Below are 24,679 nucleotides of genomic sequence, written 5' to 3' on the forward strand. Positions count from 1 at the left end.
GCACTACGCTACCGACTGTCCTACACCCCAAAATCTTGGGTGTGACGTTGGATCAGGATCTACATCTGGTGAGCACGCAGCCGCAATTGTTCCGAAAATCCAGAGCCGTAATAAAATTCTCAAATCCCTTGCTGACAGTACTTGGGGAAAAGACAAAGAAACGCTCGTTACTACATACAAAGCAATTGGCCAGCCGTTTGCGTGCTACGCGTCCTCTGTATGGTTGCCAAGCCTAAAAGCTACCCACTGGAAGAAGCTACAGGCCTGCCAAAATGCTGCGCTCAGAACCGCCACGGGCTGTCTTCTTATGTCCCCAGAACACCATCTACATAATGAGGCGAGAATACTCCCCATCAGGGAGAGAAATGAGATGCTAACCAAACAGTTCCAGTTCAGTTTAAACTCTTACATATCCAGAATCAACCCCGACATACAAAATGTATGCCCGCTTGCAGTGTGTCTCCACATACACCAACCATCTCTTCAGTTGTAATGTGGAACCAACGCCTCTAACACCCCTTTCATTAGGGTCCACCCCTGTCGAAACAGCAAGTTTCCTTGGACTCCCGTTAGAGGATATTGATGACAATTTTTGATCTGTCGCAGCTATTAGGTGGGGCGAAACATAGCTACAACAACAACAACAGGATGCCATCGGTCATGCTAAACCATCCAAAGCAGTGGGCTCAGACGGCATAGCCATGCCGATGCTTAAAAGCCTAGCGAAAGAGGGTTTCAAATATTTATCACATGTCTTCAACCTGTCTCTTTCCACCTTTGTCATACCCGAAAAATTGAAAATGGCCAAGGTGGTCCCGCTACTAGAGCCTGGGAAACCAGCTAACATAGGAGTGTCGTATCACCCGATATCTCTCCTATCGCCAGTAGCCAAGACGCTTGAAGCCATTTTGCTGCCCTACTTCAAAGCAAATTTGCAGCTAGCCTGCCATCAGCATGGCTTCAGAAAACTCCATAGCACCACCACCGCGCTAAATGCCATCAGCACCCAGATAAATTGCGGTTTAAATCAAAACCCCCACCACAGAACAGTACTCGTAGCGCTAGACCTATCAAAAGCTTTTGATACGGTCAACCATGGCACGTTACTGCAAGACCTGGAAGGGTCTACCCTTCCCCCCTTCCCCCATGTCTTAAAAGGTGGACCGCAAATTATCTGGGTGGTCGGCAGGCATCGGTGCAATTTAGAAATGAAACATCAAAACCAAGAATAATTAAACAGAGGGTGCCACAGGGTGGTGTCCTACCCCCGTTTTTGTTTAATTTCTACATATCTAAGCTACCTTCGCCACCAGAAGGAGTTACTATCGTTTCCTACGCCGATGACTGCACAATAATGGCCGAAGGGCCAGGCCCAGGGATCGATGACCTTTGCAACAGAATAAACGGCTACCTCCCTGATCTCATAATAAAATCCTCAAATCCCTTGCTGGCAGTACTTGGGGAAAAGACAAAGAAACGCTCATTACAACATACAAAGCAATTGGACAGCCGTTTGCGTGCTACGCGTCCCCTATATGGTCGCCAAGCCTAAAACTGCCCACTGGAAGAAGCTACAGGCCTGCCAAAATACTGCGCTCAGAACCGACATGGGCTGTCTTCTTATGAGCTCCACAAACAGGCGTCGGAACTTTATGCCGGGAATTGCCCGGTGAATCCAGTACTTAGGGAACAGTACCCAAAACTTGCGGAAGAGGAACGCATACTCCCCAGGGAAACGAGAGTCACTCTGGCTCAACTTCGTTCTGGATACTGTAACAGGTTAAATTCTTACATATCCAGAATCAACCTATGTGTGCTATGTGTCCCCAGATGACACCAATCATCTCTTTAGTTGTAATGTGGAACCAACGCCTCTAACACCCCTTTCATTATGGTCCACCCCTGTCGAAATAGCAAGTTTCCTTGGACTCCCATTAAAGGATGTTGATGATTTTATATATGAGTGTTTATTTAATTAATGAAATAAGTTAATTGTTACATTTTAAAGTTAATGCGTCAAAGTATATCAATTGAAAGATAAACAAGTAAAAACGGGACTGTCTTCGGCTGTGCCGAAGACTTCATACCTTTCATGAATGGGGCTGAACAATAATCTTATCCCGCTCGTAATCTCCGAATAATCGGATGTATAAAATAAGAAATATATAGTGAACAGATCTACATACCTTAACGATTTTTAAGATAAATATAAAATAAAAAACAGGTAGGTAATCTGTGCGAGGATGCAAAGCTTCACGTTTTTTGTGGTCTGCATGTAAAAACTATGACTACGAATCACGTATTTCAAAAATATATGACGTAAACGTAACTATTTGATGAAATTTGATGAATTTTGAAGCTTGTAGCCGTAAAAAAGGGGCAAAAATGGCAGTTTATATGAAGTATATAATATATATACCACCGATCTCTATGATTTTTTCAGACAACAATATATGCTATATACGTAAGCATTTTGTGAAATTTGAAGCTTCTAGCTGTTAAAACGGGGCAGAAATTGCGCAAAGTTTCTTATCTGAACAATCGGTTGTATGAGATATATACTATGTATACCACCGATCTCAATGATTTTTTCAGACATCAATATATGCTATACACGTAAGCAATCAGTGAAATTTGAAGCTTATAGCTGTTAAAATGGGGTAGAAATTGCGAAAAGTTTCTTATCTGAACAATCGGTTGTATGAGATATATACTATATATACAACCGATCTCTATGATTTTTTCAGACAACTTGCTATATACGTAAGCATTTTGTGAAATTTGAAGCTTCTAGCTGTTAAAACGGGGCAGAAATTGCGCAAAGTTTCTTATCTGAACAATCGGTTGTAGGAGATATATACTATGTATGTACTTAATGGTGGGTCTATCTATTTTCCTTTAAGGACTTACAATTTTCGGTTTCGTGACGAAATTAATATACCATTTGATTTTCATGAAAGGTATAAAAACAGGTAGGTACTTTGTGTGAGGATGCAAAGTTTTAGGTTTTTTGTGGTCTGCGTGTAAAAACTATGACTACGAATAACGTATTTCAACAATATATGACGTAAACGTAACTATTTGATGAAATTTGATGAATTCTGAAGCTTCTAGCCGTAAAAAGGGGCAAAAATTAGAGTTTATATGAGGTATATAATATATATACCACCGATCTCTATGATTTTTTCAAACAAAAATATATGCTATATACGTAAGCATATGGTGAAATTTGAAGCGTCTAGCTGTTAAAAAGGGACAGAAATTGCGCACAGTTTCTTATCTGAACAAACGGTTGTATGAGATATATACTATATATACCACCGATCTCAATGATTTTTTCAGACAACAATATATGCTATACAGTAAGCATTTGGTGAAATTTGAAGCTTCTAGCTGTTAAAATGTGGAAGAAATTGCGCAAAGTTTCTTATCTGAATAATCGGTTGTATGAGATATATACTATATATACCACCGGTGTCTGTGATTTTCTCAGACAACAATATATGCTATACACGTAAGCATTTGGTGAAATTTGAACATATCTAAACGATTTTTAAGATAAATATAAAATAAAAAATAGGTAGGTAATCTGTGTGGGGATGCAAAGCTTCACGTTTTTTGTGGTCTGCATGTAAAAACTATGACTACGAATCACGTCTTTCAAAAATATATGACGAAAACGTAACTATTTGATGAAATTTGATGAATTTCGAAGCTTTTAGCCGTAAAAAAGGGGCAAAAATGACAGTTTATATGAAGTATATAATATATATACCACCGATCTCTATGATTTTTTCAGACAACAATATATGCTATATACGTAAGCATTTTGTGAAATTTGAAGCTTCTAGCTGTTAAAACGGGGCAGAAATTGCGCAAAGTTTCTTATCTGAACAATCGGTTGTATGAGATATATACTATGTATACCACCGATCTCAATGATTTTTTCAGACATCAATATATGCTATACACGTAAGCATTTGGTGAAATTTGAAGCTTATAGCTGTTAAAATGAGGCAGAAATCGCAAAAAAAAATATATATACTATATATATATATACTATATATACCATCATATATATATTATATATATCACCGATCTCTATGATTTTTTGACACAACAATACATACTATATACGTAAGCAATCGGTGAAATTTGAAGCTTATAGCTGTTAAAATGGGGTAGATATTGCGAAAAGTATCTTATCTGAACAATCGGTTGTATGAGATATATACTATATATACAACCGATCTCTATGATTTTTTCAGACAACAATGTATGCTATATATGTAAGCAATCGGTGAAATTTGAAGCTTATAGCTGTTAAAATGGGGTAGAAATTGCGAAAAGTTTCTTATCTGAACAATCGGTTGTATGAGATATATACTATATATACAACCGATCTCTATGATTTTTTCATACAACAATATATGCTATATACGTAAGTATTCTGTGAAATTTGAAGCTTCTAGCTGTTAAAATGGGGCTAAAATTTGCAAAAAAATATATATATATATATATATATATATATATATATACTATATATATATACTATATATATATACTATATATACCACCGATCTCTATGATTTTTTGACACAACAATACATACTATATACGTAAGCAATCGGTGAAATTTGAAGCTTATAGCTGTTAAAATGGGGTAGATATTGCGAAAAGTATCTTATCTGAACAATCGGTTGTATGAGATATATACTATATATACAACCGATCTCTATGATTTTTTCAGACAACAATGTATGCTATATATGTAAGCAATCGGTGAAATTTGAAGCTTATAGCTGTTAAAATGGGGTAGAAATTGCGAAAAGTATCTTATCTGAACAATCGGTTGTATGAGATATATACTATATATACAACCGATCTCTATGATTTTTTCAGACAACAATATATGCTATATACGTAAGCATTCGTTGAAATTTGAAGCCTCTAGCTCTTAAAATAGGGCAGTAATTACGAAAAGTTCCTTATCTGAACAATCGGTTGTATGGGATATATACTATATATACGACCGATCTCATCAATTTTTTCAGGCATTACGTGCAATATACGAAAGTATATGGTGAAGTTTGAAGCTTCAATCTGTTAAATTGGGTAAGATATTACAAAAATCCTCTTTTTCTGAAAAATCGGTTGTATGGAGGATATATGCTATAGTGGTCCGATCCGGTCGGTTCCGACAAATGTCTAATTGGACACCCAAATACACCCGCTCACCAAATTTTATCAAGATATCTCAAAAATTGAGGGACTAGTTTGCATACAAACAGACAGACGGACAGACGGACAGACGGACATGGCTAAATCAACTCAGCTCTTCAACCTGATTATTTCGGTATACTTAATGGTGGGTCTATCTATTTTCCTTTCAATTTTCGGTTTCGTGACGAAATTAATATACCATTTCATTTTCATGAAAGGTATAAAAAGTAATAAAGAAGATAAAGAAACAACACAGTTGCCAGATGTATATATAAATAATTTATTGTCGTGGCGCTGCCATCTCGTTTCATACATAACATTTTTCCCTACTCTGCAAGGGCTAAGGTGAGTATCCGACAGGTGCCCTTCTCTGTCTGGAGGTATCCTACTTGTTTCGGGTGTTGTATGCGGTGTCGATGTAGGATTTTGCCCTATTGTACTATTGGCCGAAGCAAAGCCTTCAAAAGCTTCCGATCCCCACGATTCGTTTTGCGCCGTTTCAGTAACCACCGGTTGCGTTATTGCTTCAGTGCTATCTACTTCAGCTGATGCCTCGGTTTCATTAGTGTTGTCTTCGGTTGACAGAACCGCCTTGTAATAATCATCTTCCCGAGCTGTTTTATCAGGTCCAACCGGGGCTTTGCGTATTTGGTCCACATGCCGTTTTACATTTTTCCCATTGAAGAGTATTTCATAGTGCAGACCACCTAGACTGGCGTTTATGGTTCCCCTGAGCCACTTGAAAATTCGTGGATTTCCAGACAAAAAGTAAACATTTTGATTTGGTTCAAACTCTCTAATAGTTTTCTTGGACTTTATGTATTGTTTCTCTTCTATCTTCTTTGAAATTTCCTCTGGTCGAATCAGATTCAACCTTGTGCGCAACTGTCGCCCCATAAATAGTAGTGCTGGTGATGACCCTGTGGTTGCATGCGGTGCGTTTTATATTGCCTCAAAAATTCATTCAAATTTGTCTTTAATGAACTACTCGTAGTACCCATCGCTGTCAATGCTTTCTTGACTGTTTGTACGCTACGCTCTGCTTTTCCGTTAGTTGCTGGGTGATACGGCGCTGAATATTTGTGATATTTAACACCAACTGCAGTCAGAAAGTTGTTAAATTCTGCAGAAGTGAAATTTGTTCCATTATCAGAAACGACAGTTAGCGGCACGCCGTAAGCCGCAAACACTTCGTCCAATAACGCTTACTGTATGCGTCCGAGATAAGCAGCAACATCGCTCCCTCGAAAAGTCCCGCATAGTCGATATGAATACGTTCCCATGGTCCCTTGGGGTATTCCCAATGATGATCCTCACTTTTTGCCGGTTTGTTTGCTTGTCTTGCACATGCATCACATTGGTTCGCAATATTCTCGATATCATTGTCTATGCCCGGCCAGTATATGAATGAGCGAGCAATCCCTTTCATCTTAACAATTCCTAAATGCCCCGTATGTAAATTGTCAAGCAGTTTGTTTCGATATTTTGGTGGAATAACAACACGATGTTCGAACGTCAAACATCCGGAGGACAACTTATAATTGACTTCTGGGGATTTGTACCCTGCCTTTTTCAAGCACTGGCCACTTTCCAGTAACTTAATTATTTTACCCATTCGTTCATCTTTTCTTGCTATGTGTTCTGAACTTAGTGGTAATTGGTTGATTTGGCGAATCATGAAGTGGTCGAACTCATCATATTCGTCTAGATTCGTCATGGCTGTCTGTTGCAACTGCTTAATTTGTAATGATTTCGGTGGTTGAAAGTGGGCGCGTGAAAGATAGTCGGCATTTGCGTTCGCCTTTGAGCTCTTGTACACTACTCGAAATCAAATCTGCTTAAAAAGTCTGCGTAGTTCGCCATTCTACTTATGCATAATACTGGAAGTGATTTGTCAGGTTGTAATATTTGTGACAATGGCTTATGATCGGTGATTAGTGTCCAATGACGCGCGTATAAATATTTGAAAAAATTCTGAACCGCCCACACAATTGCCAATGCCTCTTTGTCAATCTGTGGATAGCGTTGTTCTGTAGCATTCAATGTTCGACTTGCGTATGCAATTGGTCGTTCTGTCCCGTTCTCTAAACGGTGTGAAAGCACAGCTCCTAGTCCTGTTGGACCCGCGTCTGTTGCCAGTAGTACAGGTAGTGTTGGGTCGTATGGCATCAACACTTGAGGTGAAACCAACGTCTCTTTCAATGGGGCAAACGCTGCGTTTGCCTCCTTAGTCCCGTAAAATTTCTCTCTTTTCAGCATATCCCGCAATGGCCGTGCACTTGTGGCCAAATCTGGAATAAATGCGCTATAATACGTGGTTCTTCCTAAAAACAGCTGTAACTCTTCGAAAGTCGTTGGTTTGGGAGCGTTTAGTACCGCTTCAATTGTTTTTTCGGATTTATGTACGCCCTGTTCGTCGATGCGGTGGCCAAGGAACTCCACCGATGGTGTCGCAAAGACACACTTTGACTTGTTCAAATGCAACCCATGTGATTTAATGCGATTTAGTGTCGTTTCCAAAACTATCAGTAGCTGCTCGAAGTTTTCAGCAAACACCAAGATATCATCAAAAAAATTTAAAACATTTGGGACTCCCTGTAACAGTCTCCATTTTTCTTTGCCAGATAGCTGGAATATTTGCTGCTCCATATACCGCACGAGTAGTTCATATTAACCCATGCGTCACTGTATTTAATGTCAATACATGCGCAAACTCATCGTCAATTGTTAAATGCGTATATGCATCTTTTATATCTAAGTGACAAAATATTGTAGCGTTTTTCATTTTATTAAACAAATCTTCTGCTTTTGGAATCGGGTGTTCGTCGATGATCATTTTTGGATTGACAGTGGGCTTATAATTACCGGTAATGCGAATACCCCCATTCTTTTTTGCTACTACGTGTGTTGTTGAGGCCCATTCTGAATGCTCCACTCTCTTGTAAAAACCTGACTGAATTTTACGATCTATTTCCTGGGCATACTCCTCTCTCAGCGCCATCGGTACATCGCGCGCTCGCGCGAAAACTGGTGTTGCTCCAGCTTTGAGCTTTACTTTTGCAGGTGGCCTACTCAACTTCCCAGCTTTCGTACTGAAGATGTCCTCAAAACGTGTAATGAGATGTTGCAGTCGCGTTTGTTGGTTTATTGATAGTTTTGGTGCTGTTGAATTTATAGTATTGATTCGGTTAGACGATGAAAACAGTTCAGTGAAGTTTATTTCTCTTGCGAATTGCGATATCTATTCTCGGCCGCAAAGTGTATCACAATCTCCTTGAAAGACATACAAATTAAGTCGTCGTGAAGTTTTCCCCATTGTCGCAGTTACTACGACCCGTCCAATGCAGTTCTCCTTGTGGCCCGTATAGCTTGTAAATCGTCGATCTGTCTTTAACAACCTAAAATTTGGTTTAATCGAACGCAACGTTTTGCAATTCATTACTGCGCATGGTGCAATGGTGCACCCGTATCTAATTCCATCTGAATTTGGTTCCCATCTCTATTATTAAAAATATCTACTGCATTGCATGGATTAACACTGTTTAGTTTTTGAACTGATTCACATTCATCCTCTGAAATCTGATCTAATTTGGTCTTACACACTTTGGCGATGTGGCCCACTCTTCCACATGCAAAGCATTTGGAATTGTTAAATTTGCAGTCTTTTCTAAGGTGCTGCCGCCCCCCCCCCCCCCCCCCCCACATCCGTAACAATTTGACCCTTTCTCTTTTGCCCTCTGCATCGGTTCTTCGCCACTCGGGTTTTTCGAATTTGTATTTCTTTTTGTTTTAACTGGTGCGTATCCCAGTTTATACTTTGGCTCGCTTTTTTGTATCACTTCTGTGCACTTTAGGTCTGTTGTGGCGTTTTGTGTTAATTCGATTGTATGCGCAATTTCGTATGCTTCAGCAAAATTTTTTGGTTTCTTTGCAATAACTTCATTACAAATAACTCGTGTGTCGACGGCGACGGCAGTACTTTACATTAATGGCAAAATAAAATTAGAACAAAACTGAGTTTAATCTATGACATTTAACTTATTTCATTTAAATTATACAAGTCAATAATTATTTCACTGCTTTGACATAGTGGCGTGTTCACTAATGTGTGTCCTTGTAGCCTCCAACGTTGCGAACGAATGTACGAGAATAATTTTCTCCGTCAAATTCTGCCTATTTAAATCAAAGTTGATTAGGTGATTTTTAAAGTCCCGCTATGCGATGTTGGAAAAGAACAGCACAGCTTATACTATACATACAGGCAGTACAATAAAAGAAACATAAAAAAACAGGCAAACCCAGTAGGCACATATATTGGCAAATGTACCCAGTCATACGTTTGTAAGTCATTTTGTAACGACATCCCACCCCCAGGTGGATCCGCAGGAGGATTCACTAATCATTAAAGCGGCTAGCTTACTGGCTGGTCTACGTATTGTCCCGGATGGTGTGCGAACTTTGGCAGTCCTAACCTGGCCATCTTTTGCGGTAAACACCTCGGTCACTAGGCCTCGTTCCCATTGATTTCGAGGTCTTGCAGGATCGCAGACAATAACCAGCTGTCCAGGTTTCAAAGGCGTTGCCTTTTCTCTCCATTTTGATCGTCGGAGGAGTTGAGGCAAATATTCATGTGTCCATCTTTTCCATAGTCGGTCTTTGAGGTTTTGCGATATACGCCATTGTTTCCTTAGGCATACTTTTTCTTCATTTATAGCCGCCGTCTGAGTGGAGTTAAGACAACCCAGTAAAAAGTGGTTCGGAGTCAAGGGCTCTTCGTCTTGCGTCGATACAGGCAGTTCTGTCAGTGGGCGGCTGTTAATAATGTTTTCGGCCTCTATTAATACTCGCTGTAACAATCGTTTGACACATTGTACGAGGCGCTCCCAGCAACCTCCTGCTGATAGATTCGCAGGACAGTTGAAGACCCACTGGATATTTCGGCTGCACATCTCTTGGTCGATGAGGTCAAAGTCGAATAATCGGTTTTCCTTGTTAAGCTCCTTTTGCGCTCCTATGAAATTGGTGCCATTATCGCTTCGAATCTTAATTGGCACTCCACGACGATTGACGAAATTCCGAAAGCAGATGATAAAGGCGTCAGTTGATAAATCTGTGGCAATTTCTAAGTGAACTGCTCGAGTTGTCAGGCATGTGAACAGTGCTACCCACCGTTTCTCTCGTCTTCTACCGATAGCAACAAAAAATGGACCACAATAGTCAACCCCGGTATATGAAAATGGCCTGACATATGGCGTAAGGCGATCTTGTGTAATTTACCCATTAGTGGCACTACAGGATTAGCTGTGTTGGCGATGCAAACTGCGCACTCTCTTTTTACCGACTTTAACAAGGTACGTATGCGAGGTACCCAGAACTTTTGGCGCATTTCGTTTATTGTTAAGTTATCGTTTTGATGATGCAGCTTACGGTGATATTGTTGGACGATCAAACGCGTTATATAGTGATTGTAAGGTAGAATTATTGGACGTCGTGCAGTTTTCGGCAAGCAGTATGCAGCGTCGATTCTTCCGTTGACTTTTATCAAATCATCGTCGTCTAAGAACGGAGTTAGTTGGTGTAAACATGATGATTTTGGTACGCATTTTCCCATTTTCAGAGTTTCGATTTCGGCAGCGAATGACTGCTTGAACTCTATGAAGGATAGTTGTTTCGGCGTTTCCAACTTCTATGGCATTCAGCTCACCTCTATGACGTATACCTGACTTAGTGTTGTGTACAAAACGCAAAATCCAGGCGAAAATTCTGATGACCTTTGAATATGACGAAAATTTAGAAAAGTTAATTAGATACTCGCCTTTGCTTGACAGCATGACCCTCTTTGTGATCTCTTCTGATATGCAGTGTTCCGACGTCAGTTGTGGTTCTTCTTGTGGCCACACTTCTTTGTCCTTATACAAAAACGATGGTCCCTGCAACCACCTTGACAATAAAATATATTAAAATTTTGTACAAGCTCTCGTTGCTTCGTCTGCCACGTTCAGTGATGATGGTATCCACCGCCATTGGTTCACGGTTGTTATGCTCAAAATCTCTGATATACGACATGCGACGAATTGTTTAAAGTTTCTGTTAATCGAGCGAATCCAAGAAATTACAGTTTTTGAGTCGCTCCAAAATGTTGTGCTGTGTATGTGGAAATCGTGGCATCGTTCCATCGACTCCTTCAGACGGCAGCCCAGTACAGCAGCTTGCAGTTTTAAACGAGGTATTGTCATACCCTTAAGCGATTTACATCTAGACTTGGCACATATTAAAGTTACATCGATTTTACTCATCTTTTTAATTCGTAGATAGGTAACGGCAGCATATGCAGATTCGCTTGCGTCAACAAAAACATGCAATTGTATATCGTCAGCAACCGATAAAATCGTGGAATAACAATGTGGCACCGAAAAATCTTTTACGGACTGAAAACTATTCCACCACAATTTCCATTGTTCTGCCAAGTCGTGTGGTACCGTTTCGTCCTATTGCACCTGTAAGCGCCATAATGACTGCATTAATATTTTCAAATATATAGTGACATTTGCTAAAAGACCAAATGGGTCATAAATTGACATGGATATACCCAATAACTCTCGCTTAGTTGGCATTCGTAAGCCGTTCAAAACATCACGGGCAATCTTGTGGAACTGAAAATGAAATTCGAGCACATCATTCGTAGCATTCCAATACATACCGAGGACCTTTTCCGTTGTTGTTTGGCGATCCATTGTGACAATTTGCGAATTGGTTACTACATTTTTACCGTTCATTTCATTTTGTACATCTTTGTTGTTACATAAAAAATTTCTTAGCTTGAATCCGGCAGCGGCATTGATCTTGATGGCTTCGCCAGTTACTATCAGTGCTTCGTCGGCGCTGTTAAAACTTACTACCAAGTCGTCAACGTACGTACTGGCAATCACAGCATGACTACCCCTGGGCATTATGGGTTCATACTTACGGGCGTTAACATTTTTTATGTGCTCAGCGCAACACGGCGAACAAATTGCTCCGAATATCATCGAGGACATTAAGTACGTCTGGATCGGCTTATCTGGTTTACCGTCTCTCCACAAAAACCTTTGAGAATCTTGATCTGCCTCCCTGATTCTCACCTGTGAAAACATCTCTTCAATGTCTCCGGCTACTGCTACGATACCTTGACGAAATTTGTGGATAATGGCTATTAATGGCTGTGCTTGTTCAGGACCTTTATGTAAAGAGGAATTTAAAGAACATGAGTTAGAAATGGCGGCTGCATCGAATACGATGCGTAGTTTTTCTGGCTTCGAAGGGTTGACAACCCCAAAGTGCGGAAGGTACCATGTCGTTGGTCGTACATAGGCAGCCTGTTCTGGCGTTAGCAATTTTACGTATCCCCGGTCAATGTACTTGGCTATTTCCATTTTGTATTTTTTGGCATAAATAGGGTCTTTCTGCATACGCGTCTCGACGTTTAGTAGACGTTGCTTCGCCATGGTATAGCTCGACGGAAGTACCATAGAATCCTGTCGCCAAAGCAACCCTACCTCATACCGCTGACCGAGATCCTTTGTAGTTTCCGTGAGTATTTTACGGGCGCGTTGATTCGCATCAGACTCTAAGACGACTTCTGCATTTCGTACTCCAAAACTTTCGATCGAAAAATACTCCTCCAGCAATTTGTTTAGACCTTTGCAAGATTCACCACGTATATTTAGGACCCGAGGCATGGCGATACTTTCGGACTGTGTGGCCCGTATACTACCCAGCCTAACTTTGTCTCTGCTGCTATTGGATGCTCACCTCCAGCTTCGACGATTTTTCCTGGCAAATACAAGTGGGCATTATCAAGACCGAGTAGCAAAACAGGTTTGGCGAAATCATAACTCTGTACTGGCAAATTCTTTAAATGTTCAAATTGTTCTTTGTTTAATGACTGCGTCGGCAAATTGAGACCCTTGATGGTATGAACATTTTTCAGTGGATATACGTGACAGTTGTCGACAGTTTCAATTTCACATGATACTCGTTTAGAGTTTTCCGTTGTTTGGCTATCACCGTACCACTGTAGGGTGAGAGGTGTGACATGCCCCCGAAGCCCTAACTGTGCGGCGACATCGTCTTCGAGGAGCGTAACCGACGACCCTTCGTCGATCATGGCATACGTGGTGATCTTACCTAAGGGTCCTGCCAAAACAACGGGAACAACTTTAAAGAGATTAGCTACCTGCTCTTCGCGACAATTTAAAAGGCGTTCTCGATCGGCCGGCAATGTGGACTGTGATGCAATTTCCTTATGTAACAATTGGTGATGCATACGCTTGCAATTGTTTAGCGCACATGGCTTACGGCGACGACTATTCAATAGACTGTGACCTTTCACCAAGCATCCGAAGCATAACCGCTGCTGCTTGACAAGTGACTATCTGGCGTCTATCTCCATTGATTGAAATTTACGGCAATCGGTTAATAAGTGAGTTTGGCTGCAACATAGACATTTTGGTTGTTCTTCACTTGTACGCAAAACTCGGCGAACTGAGCCCCCACTTAGACCATGCTGACGATTAGCATTCGTACTGTAGCGCGGCGGTGGCAATATTTGCTGGCTGTAACGCAGAGAGCTCTCGTTGACTCCAGGCATAATTGCTATAACTTTCGCAAGATCGCTTAGCCAGTCTGAAAAGGTAACCACAGTTGGGAATGGAGAAATGGTAGAAGCATACTTACTCCACTCGAATTGCTTTGATGCTGGAAGTTTCGTTATCAGCTGGTCCAGTAAAGTGGGGTTCATGAGGTGGTGTTCACACTTGGCTGATTTCAAATACGCTGAGACGTTTCGCACACGGTTTGCAAATTCAAGTACTTGGTCGAGGCGATTGTCGTGTATTATGGGAAACTGTTGCACCTTCTGAAGTTGGGATCGTATGAGTAAATCTTGTCGGCCGAAATTGAACTCCAATTCTTTTATTATTTTTGGCACGTCGTCTGGGTAGATCAGCATTGATGTCACTGCGCGCTTTGCATTGCCTTGGAGCGCTTTCTGAAGGCGCATGAGATTCTGCCTATTATTGTATGAAAATTCAGCAGTGGTGTCCACGAAATTCGCAAGAAATAGCGGCCAATCCTCCGGGTTTTCATCGAACGTAGGTAGCGGGTACAGTTTGGTGGCATGTCCTTCCATTAGTAGCATTGCATTTGCTGCTGACGATGGTTGTAGTTGTGCTGGTGGTGGCGCTGCTTGTGATGGTGGAGCAGGTGCACCCAAGATTGGTGCTAAACTAGTAGGCGCGGTAGTATTGGCATCTGTTTCAATCCGTTCTCGCAGTTGCTGCAGCTCAACCTGGCTACGGCTTGTTTCGTTACTAAGCTCTCGCACACAGTCTCGAAGCGATGCAATACTTGCTACTAACGAAGCAGGGTTTCGCCGGTACCACCCAATGCTTGCTGGGCTGCGTTACGCTCTCCTATATTTACCGCTGTAGTATCTCCGTCCATTTCTTCGTCACTATCATTACTTTGGGTGGTGGTATTTTTACCTTTTTGACGAGTATTCATATTGATGCTGCTGAAACTTGTGGCTGGAAGGCGCTTGAAAATTGTCTCTCGAAGATTTGTTTTATATAATCGCTTGGCAATTTCACATGTTGTTGTTGTTGTTGTAGCGATTAGGTTACTCCCCGAAGGCTTTGGGGAGTGTTATCGATGTGATGGTTCTTTGTCGGATACAGATCCGATACGCTCCGGTAACACAGCACCATTAAGGTGCTGGCCCGAACATCTCGGGAACGATTTATATGGCCACATTGAACCTTCAGGCCATCCCTCCCTCCCCACCACCAAGTTCCATGAGGAGCTTGGGGCGCCAGAGCCTCGTCTGTTAGTTAAACGGGATTCGCCGCTCGAAGGTGAGGTTGACAATTGGGTTGGAGAAGCTATATATTGCGCTACACATTCCCTTGAATCCCGGCAATTTCACATTAAACGCATATGTGTACACACAAGAGGGATGCCTGACAAAAAACGGCCACAGTAACGATATAACAAAAAACAAATAGTTGGCGATACCGTGTTAATAATGATGTGATGCTCTTAGACTTTGACGACGACAATTCTATGGTTGACGATGGCTGGAGCACAAGGACATTAGTGAAACTTTATGTCGACGGCGACGGCAGTACTTTACATTAATGGCAAAATAAAATTAGAACAAAACTGAGTTTAATCTATGACATTTAATTTATTTCATTTAAATTATACAAGTCAATAATTATTTCACTGCTTTGACATAGTGGCGTGTTCACTAATGTGTGTCCTTGTAGCCTCCAACGTTGCGAACGAATGTACGAGAATAATTTTCTCCGTCAAATTCTGCCTATTTAAATCAAAGTTGATTAGGTGATTTTTAAAGTCCCGCTATGCGATGTTGGAAAAGAACAGCACAGCTTATACTATACATACAGGCAGTACAATAAAAGAAACATAAAAAACAGGCAAACATAAAAAACATAAAAAGGCAGGCAAACCCAGTAGGCACATATATTGGCAAATGTACATGTCATACGTTTGTAAGTCATTTTGTAACGACATCGTGATTCTACCCCATACAACAATTGCTCTAGTAGCATTCTGTCTAAGAATTCTCCATACTCACAGTGTACAGCCGCTTCTCTTAACCGAAGTGTGAACTTGCAAATCGGCTCTCCCTTTTCTTGTTTGTTTTGCCGGAACTTGATACTTTTTGCATACTTATTCCTACAGCCATCAAAATGGGCGAATCATGATATTTTTTATTTCGCTGTAGTTGAGCGAGTCTGGTGTTTTTGGGCTAACAAGAATTTTTAGCGCTGTATTAAGGTCTGCCCCCATGTGTACACGTACGAACTTGTGCTGTTCCGCTTCTGGAACCTTGCTCAACTTTAATGCCCAATTTACACCTGTGAAATAATCCTGTACTGAGGATTTATCTTCTGATTTTCCGTAATACTAAACGGTGGCGGTTTGGGTGACACCGAACGAATTACGTTTGTATTTGCCGCAGCATTCCGTGCAGCCTCCTCCACAGCTCCTCGGATTGCTCCTGCTAGCGCATCCAACACTGTTTTTAAATCCTCCGGTGTAAGGCTCATTTTTAAAATACACTTCTGACATCACTTTTATATATGAGTGTTTATTTAATTAATGAAATAAGTTAATTGTTACATTTTAAAGATAATGCGTCAAAGTATATCAATTTAAAGATAAAAAAATAATAAAGAAGAAGATAAAGAATGTATATATAAATAATTTGTCGTGGCGCTGCCATTTCGTTTCATACATAACAGATGACAATTTGTGATCGGTCGCAGCTATTGGGTGGGGCGAAACATTGCTACAACAACAACAACAACATGACGCGTAGTACATGAGCGGTCGGCCAATTGCTTCGTACATGGTTAGCAAGGTTTCTTTATTTTTCCCCCATGTGCTGCTAGCAAGCGACTTGGCATGTGCCGTGAAGGTGAGTGTTGTCGAACTTACCTCCAATATCTTTAGGTGACTGACAGCCGGTAGCGCAACACAATCGAGTGGACGTTAAATATTTGCGTCATCTGATCCTTCCACGACGTAAACAGAGTGGCCGTGGATTTGGTCGGTGATAGTACAAAGTCCCGCGAGGTGAAGAAACTAGAAAACTGGAGGGCCAGATCCCGTTGCCATTTTCGTGCAGTCGTTGGCGTAGGAACTGATAATAACTCTTTCTGGTGGGGAAGGAAGCTATCTTATGTACAATTCTCCTAGGTTTTTGGGTCTCGTTCCTAAATTGAACCTACGTTCGCCGACCATTCAGATAATTTGAGGTCGATATTTTTATATCTCTTGGAGTAGCGTGCCGTGATTGGTTCAGTCCGTAAATGTAATCCCATTTAGTTTGTGAAACTTGTTTTAACGATAAAACGTTATCGGCGTTGTGCCATTTTTCGGAACGAAAAATTACAGCTACGATACCACAACGCCCAACCCGATTTGTCTTCAAACCAAATTTGGAGGAAAATTGTATTATTATACAAATTAACAAACCAAATCGAATGACCTTTAGCTATTACCGTAGGCCAACATAAAATATTTCGTATGAACATTCTCACGCACCTTTCATATTCGTCGAGTGAATGTTACAAAACTTTCCATAACCATCGCAGCAATATCGATTCTTATCTCTTTAATAACGCATCCGCGGCAAAATAGTTAAAGCTACCAAATGTTACGAAAGGAATCTATAACTAAGGGAACGTATGGTAGTTTATCAAAAGCAGAGTACAACATTAAGAAGATAAGTCTATACCCCCAGCGGGTAAGGGGGTAAGAATATACACGCGGTAGGTATGCCTGTCGTAAGAGGCGACTAAAATACCAGATTCAAGGGGTGTGTAGCGCAACCCTTCAGGTTGCCAGCGCAATATATAGCTTCTCCAAAACCAATTGTCAACCTCACCTATCCGCGGCGAATCCTGTTTCACTAACAGACGAGGCTCTGGCGACCCCAAGCTCCTCATGAAACTTGGGGGTGGGGATGGAGGGGATGGCCTGAAGGTTTAATGTGGCCACATAAATCGTTCCCGAGATGGTCGGGCTAGCACCTTAATGGTGATGTGGTACCGGAGCGTACCGGATCTGTATCCGGCAAAGGACCATCAATCCATAACACTCCCCAAAGCCTTCGGGGAGCAACCTTATCGCTACAACAACAAGATAAGTCTATGTATAGGTGATCATAATTTAATGTTAAAAGGGATTATTGTTAAAAATGATTAATGCTAAAAATGATAAGGATAAATCTTAGACTGAATAAATAAATTATTATTATATTATGGGGAAGGCAGTAAGCTTTTCGAGTTTTGTGAATTTTTTTAGATGATCGCTGTTTCGGTCTAGGTGTGCGATGTAATACCAAAGAGTATATATTTGTCAAGAGGCGTCACTCGATACTTTTGCTGTTGCCAAAGCAAATTACTCGATGTTTTCTCAAGGTAGTCGTTGGTTTTTTTTATCAGATGTATTTATAAAAACGCCTTCTATATATTTTCGTGGGGTATTTGTGTTTATTTTATTGATTGTATTAAATTAATTAATTAATTCTCTTTCCAAAAATCGTAATTATGCAAAGTCACTTTACCGCGTAACTATATAGGATTCAATTAAAAAAAACTAAACAAAACTTCCTTGAGAATCACACTCGACATGACAGGGTTGCTTTGGCAACAACAAAGTATCGAGTGACGCCTCTTAACAAATATATACTCTTTGGTAATACAATATATACACATTTTGATACTCTGTCATTAACATATTCATAAGATTAGTAACGCCAATCTTTCAGCTGGATTAGGGTTCTTAATTATGTATCTATGCATGCAAACTTTATTTGGTGATGTTTCCAAAAGAGTTCTCAATGTCTAAAATTACTTAACAATACGTAATAACGTAAGATTAATTAATTACCTTAGCGAAGCACTGCTCCATTATGAGTGGTTTATTTTGTGGCCCATATGCGTACTCTTCCCCAATGTAGCTGAATACTTTAGTCAATATAGTCACTAAATATTCAAAATTTTTCTTAGACACATTTTTCGTTTTTGAATCTTGCAACAAATGATAAAACTCCACGCTTAAGTCCATATTCATATAATGTTTGCATAGCAATAAAAACATAACTTTAATCTCTAACGCCGATATAGAGTGGCGTCTATTGCTGTAATTAAAACGAAAAAAAAAAAAATTATGATAATAAAATAGGGGCGAATTAAGTCGAATACGAGTTTTTAGTGAAATACCCCTCAGGTACTTACGGATCAAATATATTCCAAAAGAAAGTGGCCAAAACACTTGTAGCCGTTTCAATATGATATGTTGTTGCTTTGCTAAAATATCCCAATGTATCACAGGCATAGTAGAGATCATGTATAAATGTTGTCAATTGAAACGGCGGTACCATAAAATTAGCATCCACATCAAGTATCTTATAGCGGTCCATGAGAATCTGTACAAGTTTATATGGTATATTTGAAGCTATAAAATGCAAAATATATGCGAATTAACAGTTTTTATGTGGTTGGATTTTCATTAAAAAAAATAACTTGAGATATGGCGCTGTCTATAGGTCTATTGCGGTTTGTCAAAACAACTTCGGAAACTTAAACTAAAACTTCTTTGAACAGGTCGCTCAATACTAGAAATTTCAATAGTGTGGAACCATAAACAACTGCCTGTTAAATGTGTTGGTTGAATAGAAGGTTTGTATGAAGTGAAGAAACACCGCATACAGGCCCGACATATCGTATGCCGGATGTTATTCCGGATATCTAAGAGTTACGATATCTACACACAAATTGAGCCAGTGAGACCCGCGACTCCCAGGAAAGTGTGCTTTATTATTTTGTATGTTTGCAGCCAGAATAATGAAATCATATCCTCAATTAACTGCACAAAATCTGCTACAGTGGCTTTCTGGTGTTATTAAAAATATATTTACGGTGGTTGACGGTATTCAGCTTAGTGGAATCAACGAGGATGCCTCTAGCACCCCTCTCATTATGGTCCACCCCTGTTGAAACAGCAAGTTTCCTTGGACCTCGTTAGAGGATATTGATGACAATTTGTGATCGGTCGCACCTATTGGATGGGGCGGAGCACTGCTACAACAACAACAACAGGATGCCTAAGGGTAATATCACACTCCTTTTGTTCATGATTCAAAATAATTATAATTATTGGATTTTACATTTCCGCCAAGTTTGGTTGCTTCTTGCCTCAATCCATGTATGGTCTGGAAGCCAATAAAACGGATTAGTAGTACTATCTGTTAAGCTATTTAATCTTTACATGTACTTTAAGACTACTGAAAACCGCCCATAAATATTTGACGAACAAATTTTTGGCACTACAAATTTAATGGAGCCCCCTACATTTTCGGTTGTTTGTAAACAGTCGACCCTTATTGTAATTACCGAAAGCATCACCATTTCCCCACCCACAAATTTAGGACCACTTAATAGAACGCCTCATATTTTTGTATTTGCAAATTCCGATGAGAGTTCAGATGATACCTCAGAAGAGGAGCCGAATCTTTGTGAGGCAGAGCCTAGTGCCCTTTGTTATAAGGTTTGTTCTATAAATAGGACATGACGAAAATATCCATATGACAATTCTTTACTTTAACTCACAACTGCTAAAACTCTTCCAAAAATAACGGGAGTCAAAAGACGCGTCATACACCCAGGACCACGAATACGAAAGCGGAAATTAAAAAATTTGGTTCAGTTAAGATTATTCCAAAAAACCGAAAAAATATATAGATATAAGCAAAAAATCGGATGAAATTTTAATGCGGTTTTTTTTTTTGCCAGATTTGTTGCACACACACACACTAATGCAGAAAGGTGTTCTGCGCGCATTTACTTTTGATCCCCAAACCGGTGTCTGACTCGCCTAGGGTTATTTTTTTAAATCACGTCCAAAGGCCGCCAACTCAGAAAGGTGTTATGTGCAAAAAAAGTATGGATCGGGCTCCATATTTCGGACCCTATCGGGGTCTTCACTTTTGACAGAAATAGAATTTTTAATTTCGGATTCTTAAAACGGAGGTCGAGACGCATCTTTTGATACCACCTTTGATAATTTTTGATAAAAATAGGTGGTGCACCGTCTTATAAAACGTTACCAAAAGAATTATAATTAATGGACTTTACATTGTCACCAAGTTTGGTTGCTTCTTGCCCTCAATCCCTTTATGGTCTGGAATCCAGTAAAACGGATTAGTAGTACTATCTGTTAAGCTAATTAATCTGTACATGTACTTAAAGAATAATGAAAACCGCCCACAAACATGTGACGAACAAATTTTTGGCACTACAAATTTAATGGAGCCCCAACATTTTCGGTTGTTTGTAAGCAGTCGACCTTTATTGTAATTACCAAAAGCATCACCATTTTCCCACCCACAATTTTAGGACCACTTAATAGAACGCCTCACATTTTGTCTTTCAATAAGATAACTCACTAAATAACAACTTTTGCAGGCACACCACTTTGGAAGCGCAACGATATACAGTGAATTTGTATGCGGCATGCTCTTCCTGAACAAAGGATATTATACTTGTTATTTTTTTGTAATCACAGGTATGTCCATGTTTAAGGTCTTTGCGTTTTACATTTGACAATTCATTGGCAGAGTGGGGCTGCACAAATAATGCCGCTACATCCATTACTGCTATAATTTTATAAAAAAGTCGATAATAATTCAAAAAATGTACGAATTTAATTAAAATTCGTGTTTTTCGCGGCTACCGGGCAGTTTAAATCGAAATATTGTGATATTTTAAACATTGACTGTCAATTTGACAGCTGTATAACAGTTTGGAAAAAAGCTACTCTGTTAAATGTCGTCGTCACCCTGCGTCATAGGCCACGTTTCTACCATGGTATAAATATTACCAGGTAAAACCATTTACTCTTCTTGGCGGCCATAATGGTTTTTTTATTTTTAAAAAAAATTTTAAAATCACTATCTTAAAATTTGTGGAAATGCCAAACCAAAGTAAACACAAAAAAAATTGTTGGTTTGACATTTTCATTTTTTTTAATGCCAAAAAAATAAAATGCTTATGAAATAAGTGAAAAAATATTTCGAAAAGTTTGAATTCGGTTTTTATGTACATATGTATATGGCAAAAAAATGAGTTACCAATATAATGGATGCCTCAACACGTGCTATTTTGCAAAGGGACAAAAGAAAAGGCCTTACTTCTTAACCTCTTCTAATTAAGAAGCGAATTTTGGAGACAACCACTACTGATTTTTCATTCCTCCTTCACTTGGTTGATACATCTTTGACCCTTAAATATGCTGAAACTTCACTTTATAAGAGATCAGCAGTCTCAAGTGTCCTCGCTACTGCGGAAAACAATGATCTTGGAGATATTCTTTGGTTTGTTTTGGTCCTTTTCCTCGCCGTTGGAAGATACATTTTTTAATTGGCGCTTAACCGTTTAGAAGATGCTGGTCGTTGCGTAATAAGTCACTCCAGCTAACCCCGTTTCGCGATAACTGACGCCAACAGCGGGCACCAAGAGAGATGAAAGCCTTCCCCCACCTGCTTCTCCGAACCCAGTGGAGATCTTCCCATAACTTGCCCACGCCAGCAAAAACGCTGTAGCTCTTCGCAGCTTAGCTAAACATCATCGTCCAGTTGGAGTATGATAGTTCGTGGAGGCTGAATTTACCGGCTGAACGGTCCTAAGTCTGCCGCCGTGGTGTAGAGCTAGTGTTTTGGCCTATCCATCAAAAATATTTAAGAAAATTTGTATAAATCGTATTGATACCTTGGCACCAAAAGTTCGTCCGAATTAGCAGATAAATTTTTGGGTCGACACAAAACATGTATTTAGGTGAGCCAGTTCGTAGAAAAACGAATACACGATAAGTAGTCTTCCAATTGGATGGCAAGCTATACCTTAATCTCCTCAGATATATATCACACCAAATTGTTATTATTAGTAGATATGTATGTATCTTTTCCGTACACCTTCGCGTTAAGTCGGGTTTCTCTTCTCGTCGCGTAGACGCAGATAAATTTTTAAACAATTTGTTGAAGAAAATTCCTCAGAAGAGGATCGTGGCCTGATGCTTCCTTTTGCGGGAGACCACAATACAATTCTTGAATTGAAAATTCTGGAATGCAGTTGACCGTTGAAATTTCTTATTTTCTGGTTATTTTCACCAATAAAAAATTCGGTTTTGGATAAAATATCATGTTAGAACGCAAAAATATATGGTAATTGTATACGACAGCATGACACTGGTAATACGCGTCCAAAAATACCGAGAGGGGTCTCACGTACATTCTCTGAAGCCGAGAACCATTCTGGATTTTCTCAGAGAACTCGGCTTTGATGAAGTGTTGTAAAGAGAATGAGGGCACAATAGACCAATAGGTCGCAGTGTTTAACCTCACAACATTTATCTATCTATCTTTGTCGACCGTAGAATGCATTACATATTGACGGCAGAAAGCGCTCGCGCATTTTTTCGAATCCGACAGCACTTTATCGCCGAAGGCGATGGAAACTTTAAAAAGTTTACCAAAGTTTACCCACACCGGTAGAGAGGTTACAACCTCTTAGGTGCTCCTCCCATTTCGCCCGCTTGTGTTCGTCCACAAGCAATCTGATGCGTTGGTTTATATCCCTTATTTGGGGGTCGCCTGGAGCAAGCTGTCTTATAAGGTCACGTTCTCTCGCTAAGTTTGCGGCCTCCGCCGGGAAGTGGGCCGGATTTCGGGAATTCTCCCGGCGGGAATGAAACGTGCCGAGGCGGATTCAATGACCTTACGGAAGGCACGCTCCCCTTGGCGGGCATCAGTCTGGATAGGGAGGGCAGCAAAGCGGTTGTCTGTAAAAGATTTATATTCTTCCCACTTTCCTTTTTTGAAGTTTATGAAAGTGCGTTTTTCGGTGACGATGAAGTCGGCGGTACGCTCGAACGAAATAAGTATAGGATGCCAATGTTACCATCGGGTGCCAGTTGACGCAGTTTACGAGTTCTGCGCTCACGATTGAGATATCTGGCGAACTGTGACAGCTTCCTACCATACGTGTGGGGGCGTCTCCGTTTATCGTGCAGAACGTCGTTTCTTCTATTTGATCCGCCAACATCTCACCCCGCATGGAAATCGCCTAAGATAATGCGATTGTTGCCAGTGAGTAAGGCTCTGATATTAGGGCGGTAACCACTGGGGCAACAGGTGGCAGGAGAGACGTAGATGTTGATGATTTCTAGGTTTGCATCGTCTGACCGGACAGATAGGCCTTGACGTTCTAAGACATTGTCCCTGCGGTCGATGCCAGGATCAAATATATAATATTGCACAGAGTGGTGTATGATAAACGCGAGGCCGCCTCCATTTCCGCTCGCGCGGTCTTTCATGTAGACATTATACCCAGAGCAGGTCTGCAATGCAGATCTTGCTGTGAGTTTAGTCTCTTGAATCGCAGCAATGCGGATGTTGTGCCGCTTCATGACATCGACTATCTCCGTAGTCTTCCCAGTTAGTCCATTACAGTTTAACTGCAGAATTCTGAAGTGCATAAGGGTGTAAGATGACCCTCGTGGTCATCTGTATGTCCATTGTGTCGGACGGGAACCTTCACCAAAACGGTGTGCTGCTGTCGCGATTGAGCGAGTACTTCCTCTTGTTGCGCACTCACGTTATAGCTTTGCTATATTCTTGTATACTCACGGCAAGGTTATCGAACACGGAAATGAATGTATTACGGCTAACACGCTTTTGTATTTTTGATGTTCTTTTATTTAAACTATATTGTCACACTATATATATATATTTTTATTATAAATGTTTTAGCGGAGCTCTCACAAAAGTGTCTGGTTAGTTTCAAACGCGCACAATATCTGGCGTCATTCAATTTGACGTTTTGTG

The 24,679-nt window shown here is 40.3% G+C and overlaps 1 protein-coding gene across 3 annotated transcripts in view; it reads right to left on the bottom strand.

The window, feature by feature from the left end:
• Nucleotides 1-21,552, bottom strand: part of dah (discontinuous actin hexagon) — a 151,431-nt gene extending 129,879 nt beyond the window's left edge. Inside the window, exons 1-3 of one of the 3 annotated variants that reach the window (XM_067781593.1) lie at nucleotides 21,245-21,552; nucleotides 19,035-19,254; nucleotides 18,688-18,937 (exon numbers count right to left, since the gene is read on the bottom strand). In XM_067781593.1, the coding sequence (XP_067637694.1) occupies nucleotides 18,688-18,937; nucleotides 19,035-19,254; nucleotides 21,245-21,449 (675 nt within the window). In that variant the 5' untranslated portion in view covers nucleotides 21,450-21,552. Of the gene's footprint in view, nucleotides 1-18,687; nucleotides 18,938-19,034; nucleotides 19,255-21,159 lie in introns of all 3 variants that reach the window. The other 2 variants (XM_067781594.1, XM_067781595.1) reach the window with 2 other exon arrangements.
• Nucleotides 21,553-24,679: the final 3,127 nt, after the last annotated feature.

The sequence above is a fragment of the Eurosta solidaginis genome, chromosome 4, assembly GCF_040869045.1.
Source record: "Eurosta solidaginis isolate ZX-2024a chromosome 4, ASM4086904v1, whole genome shotgun sequence".
Taxonomy (NCBI): Eukaryota; Metazoa; Arthropoda; class Insecta; order Diptera; family Tephritidae; genus Eurosta; species Eurosta solidaginis.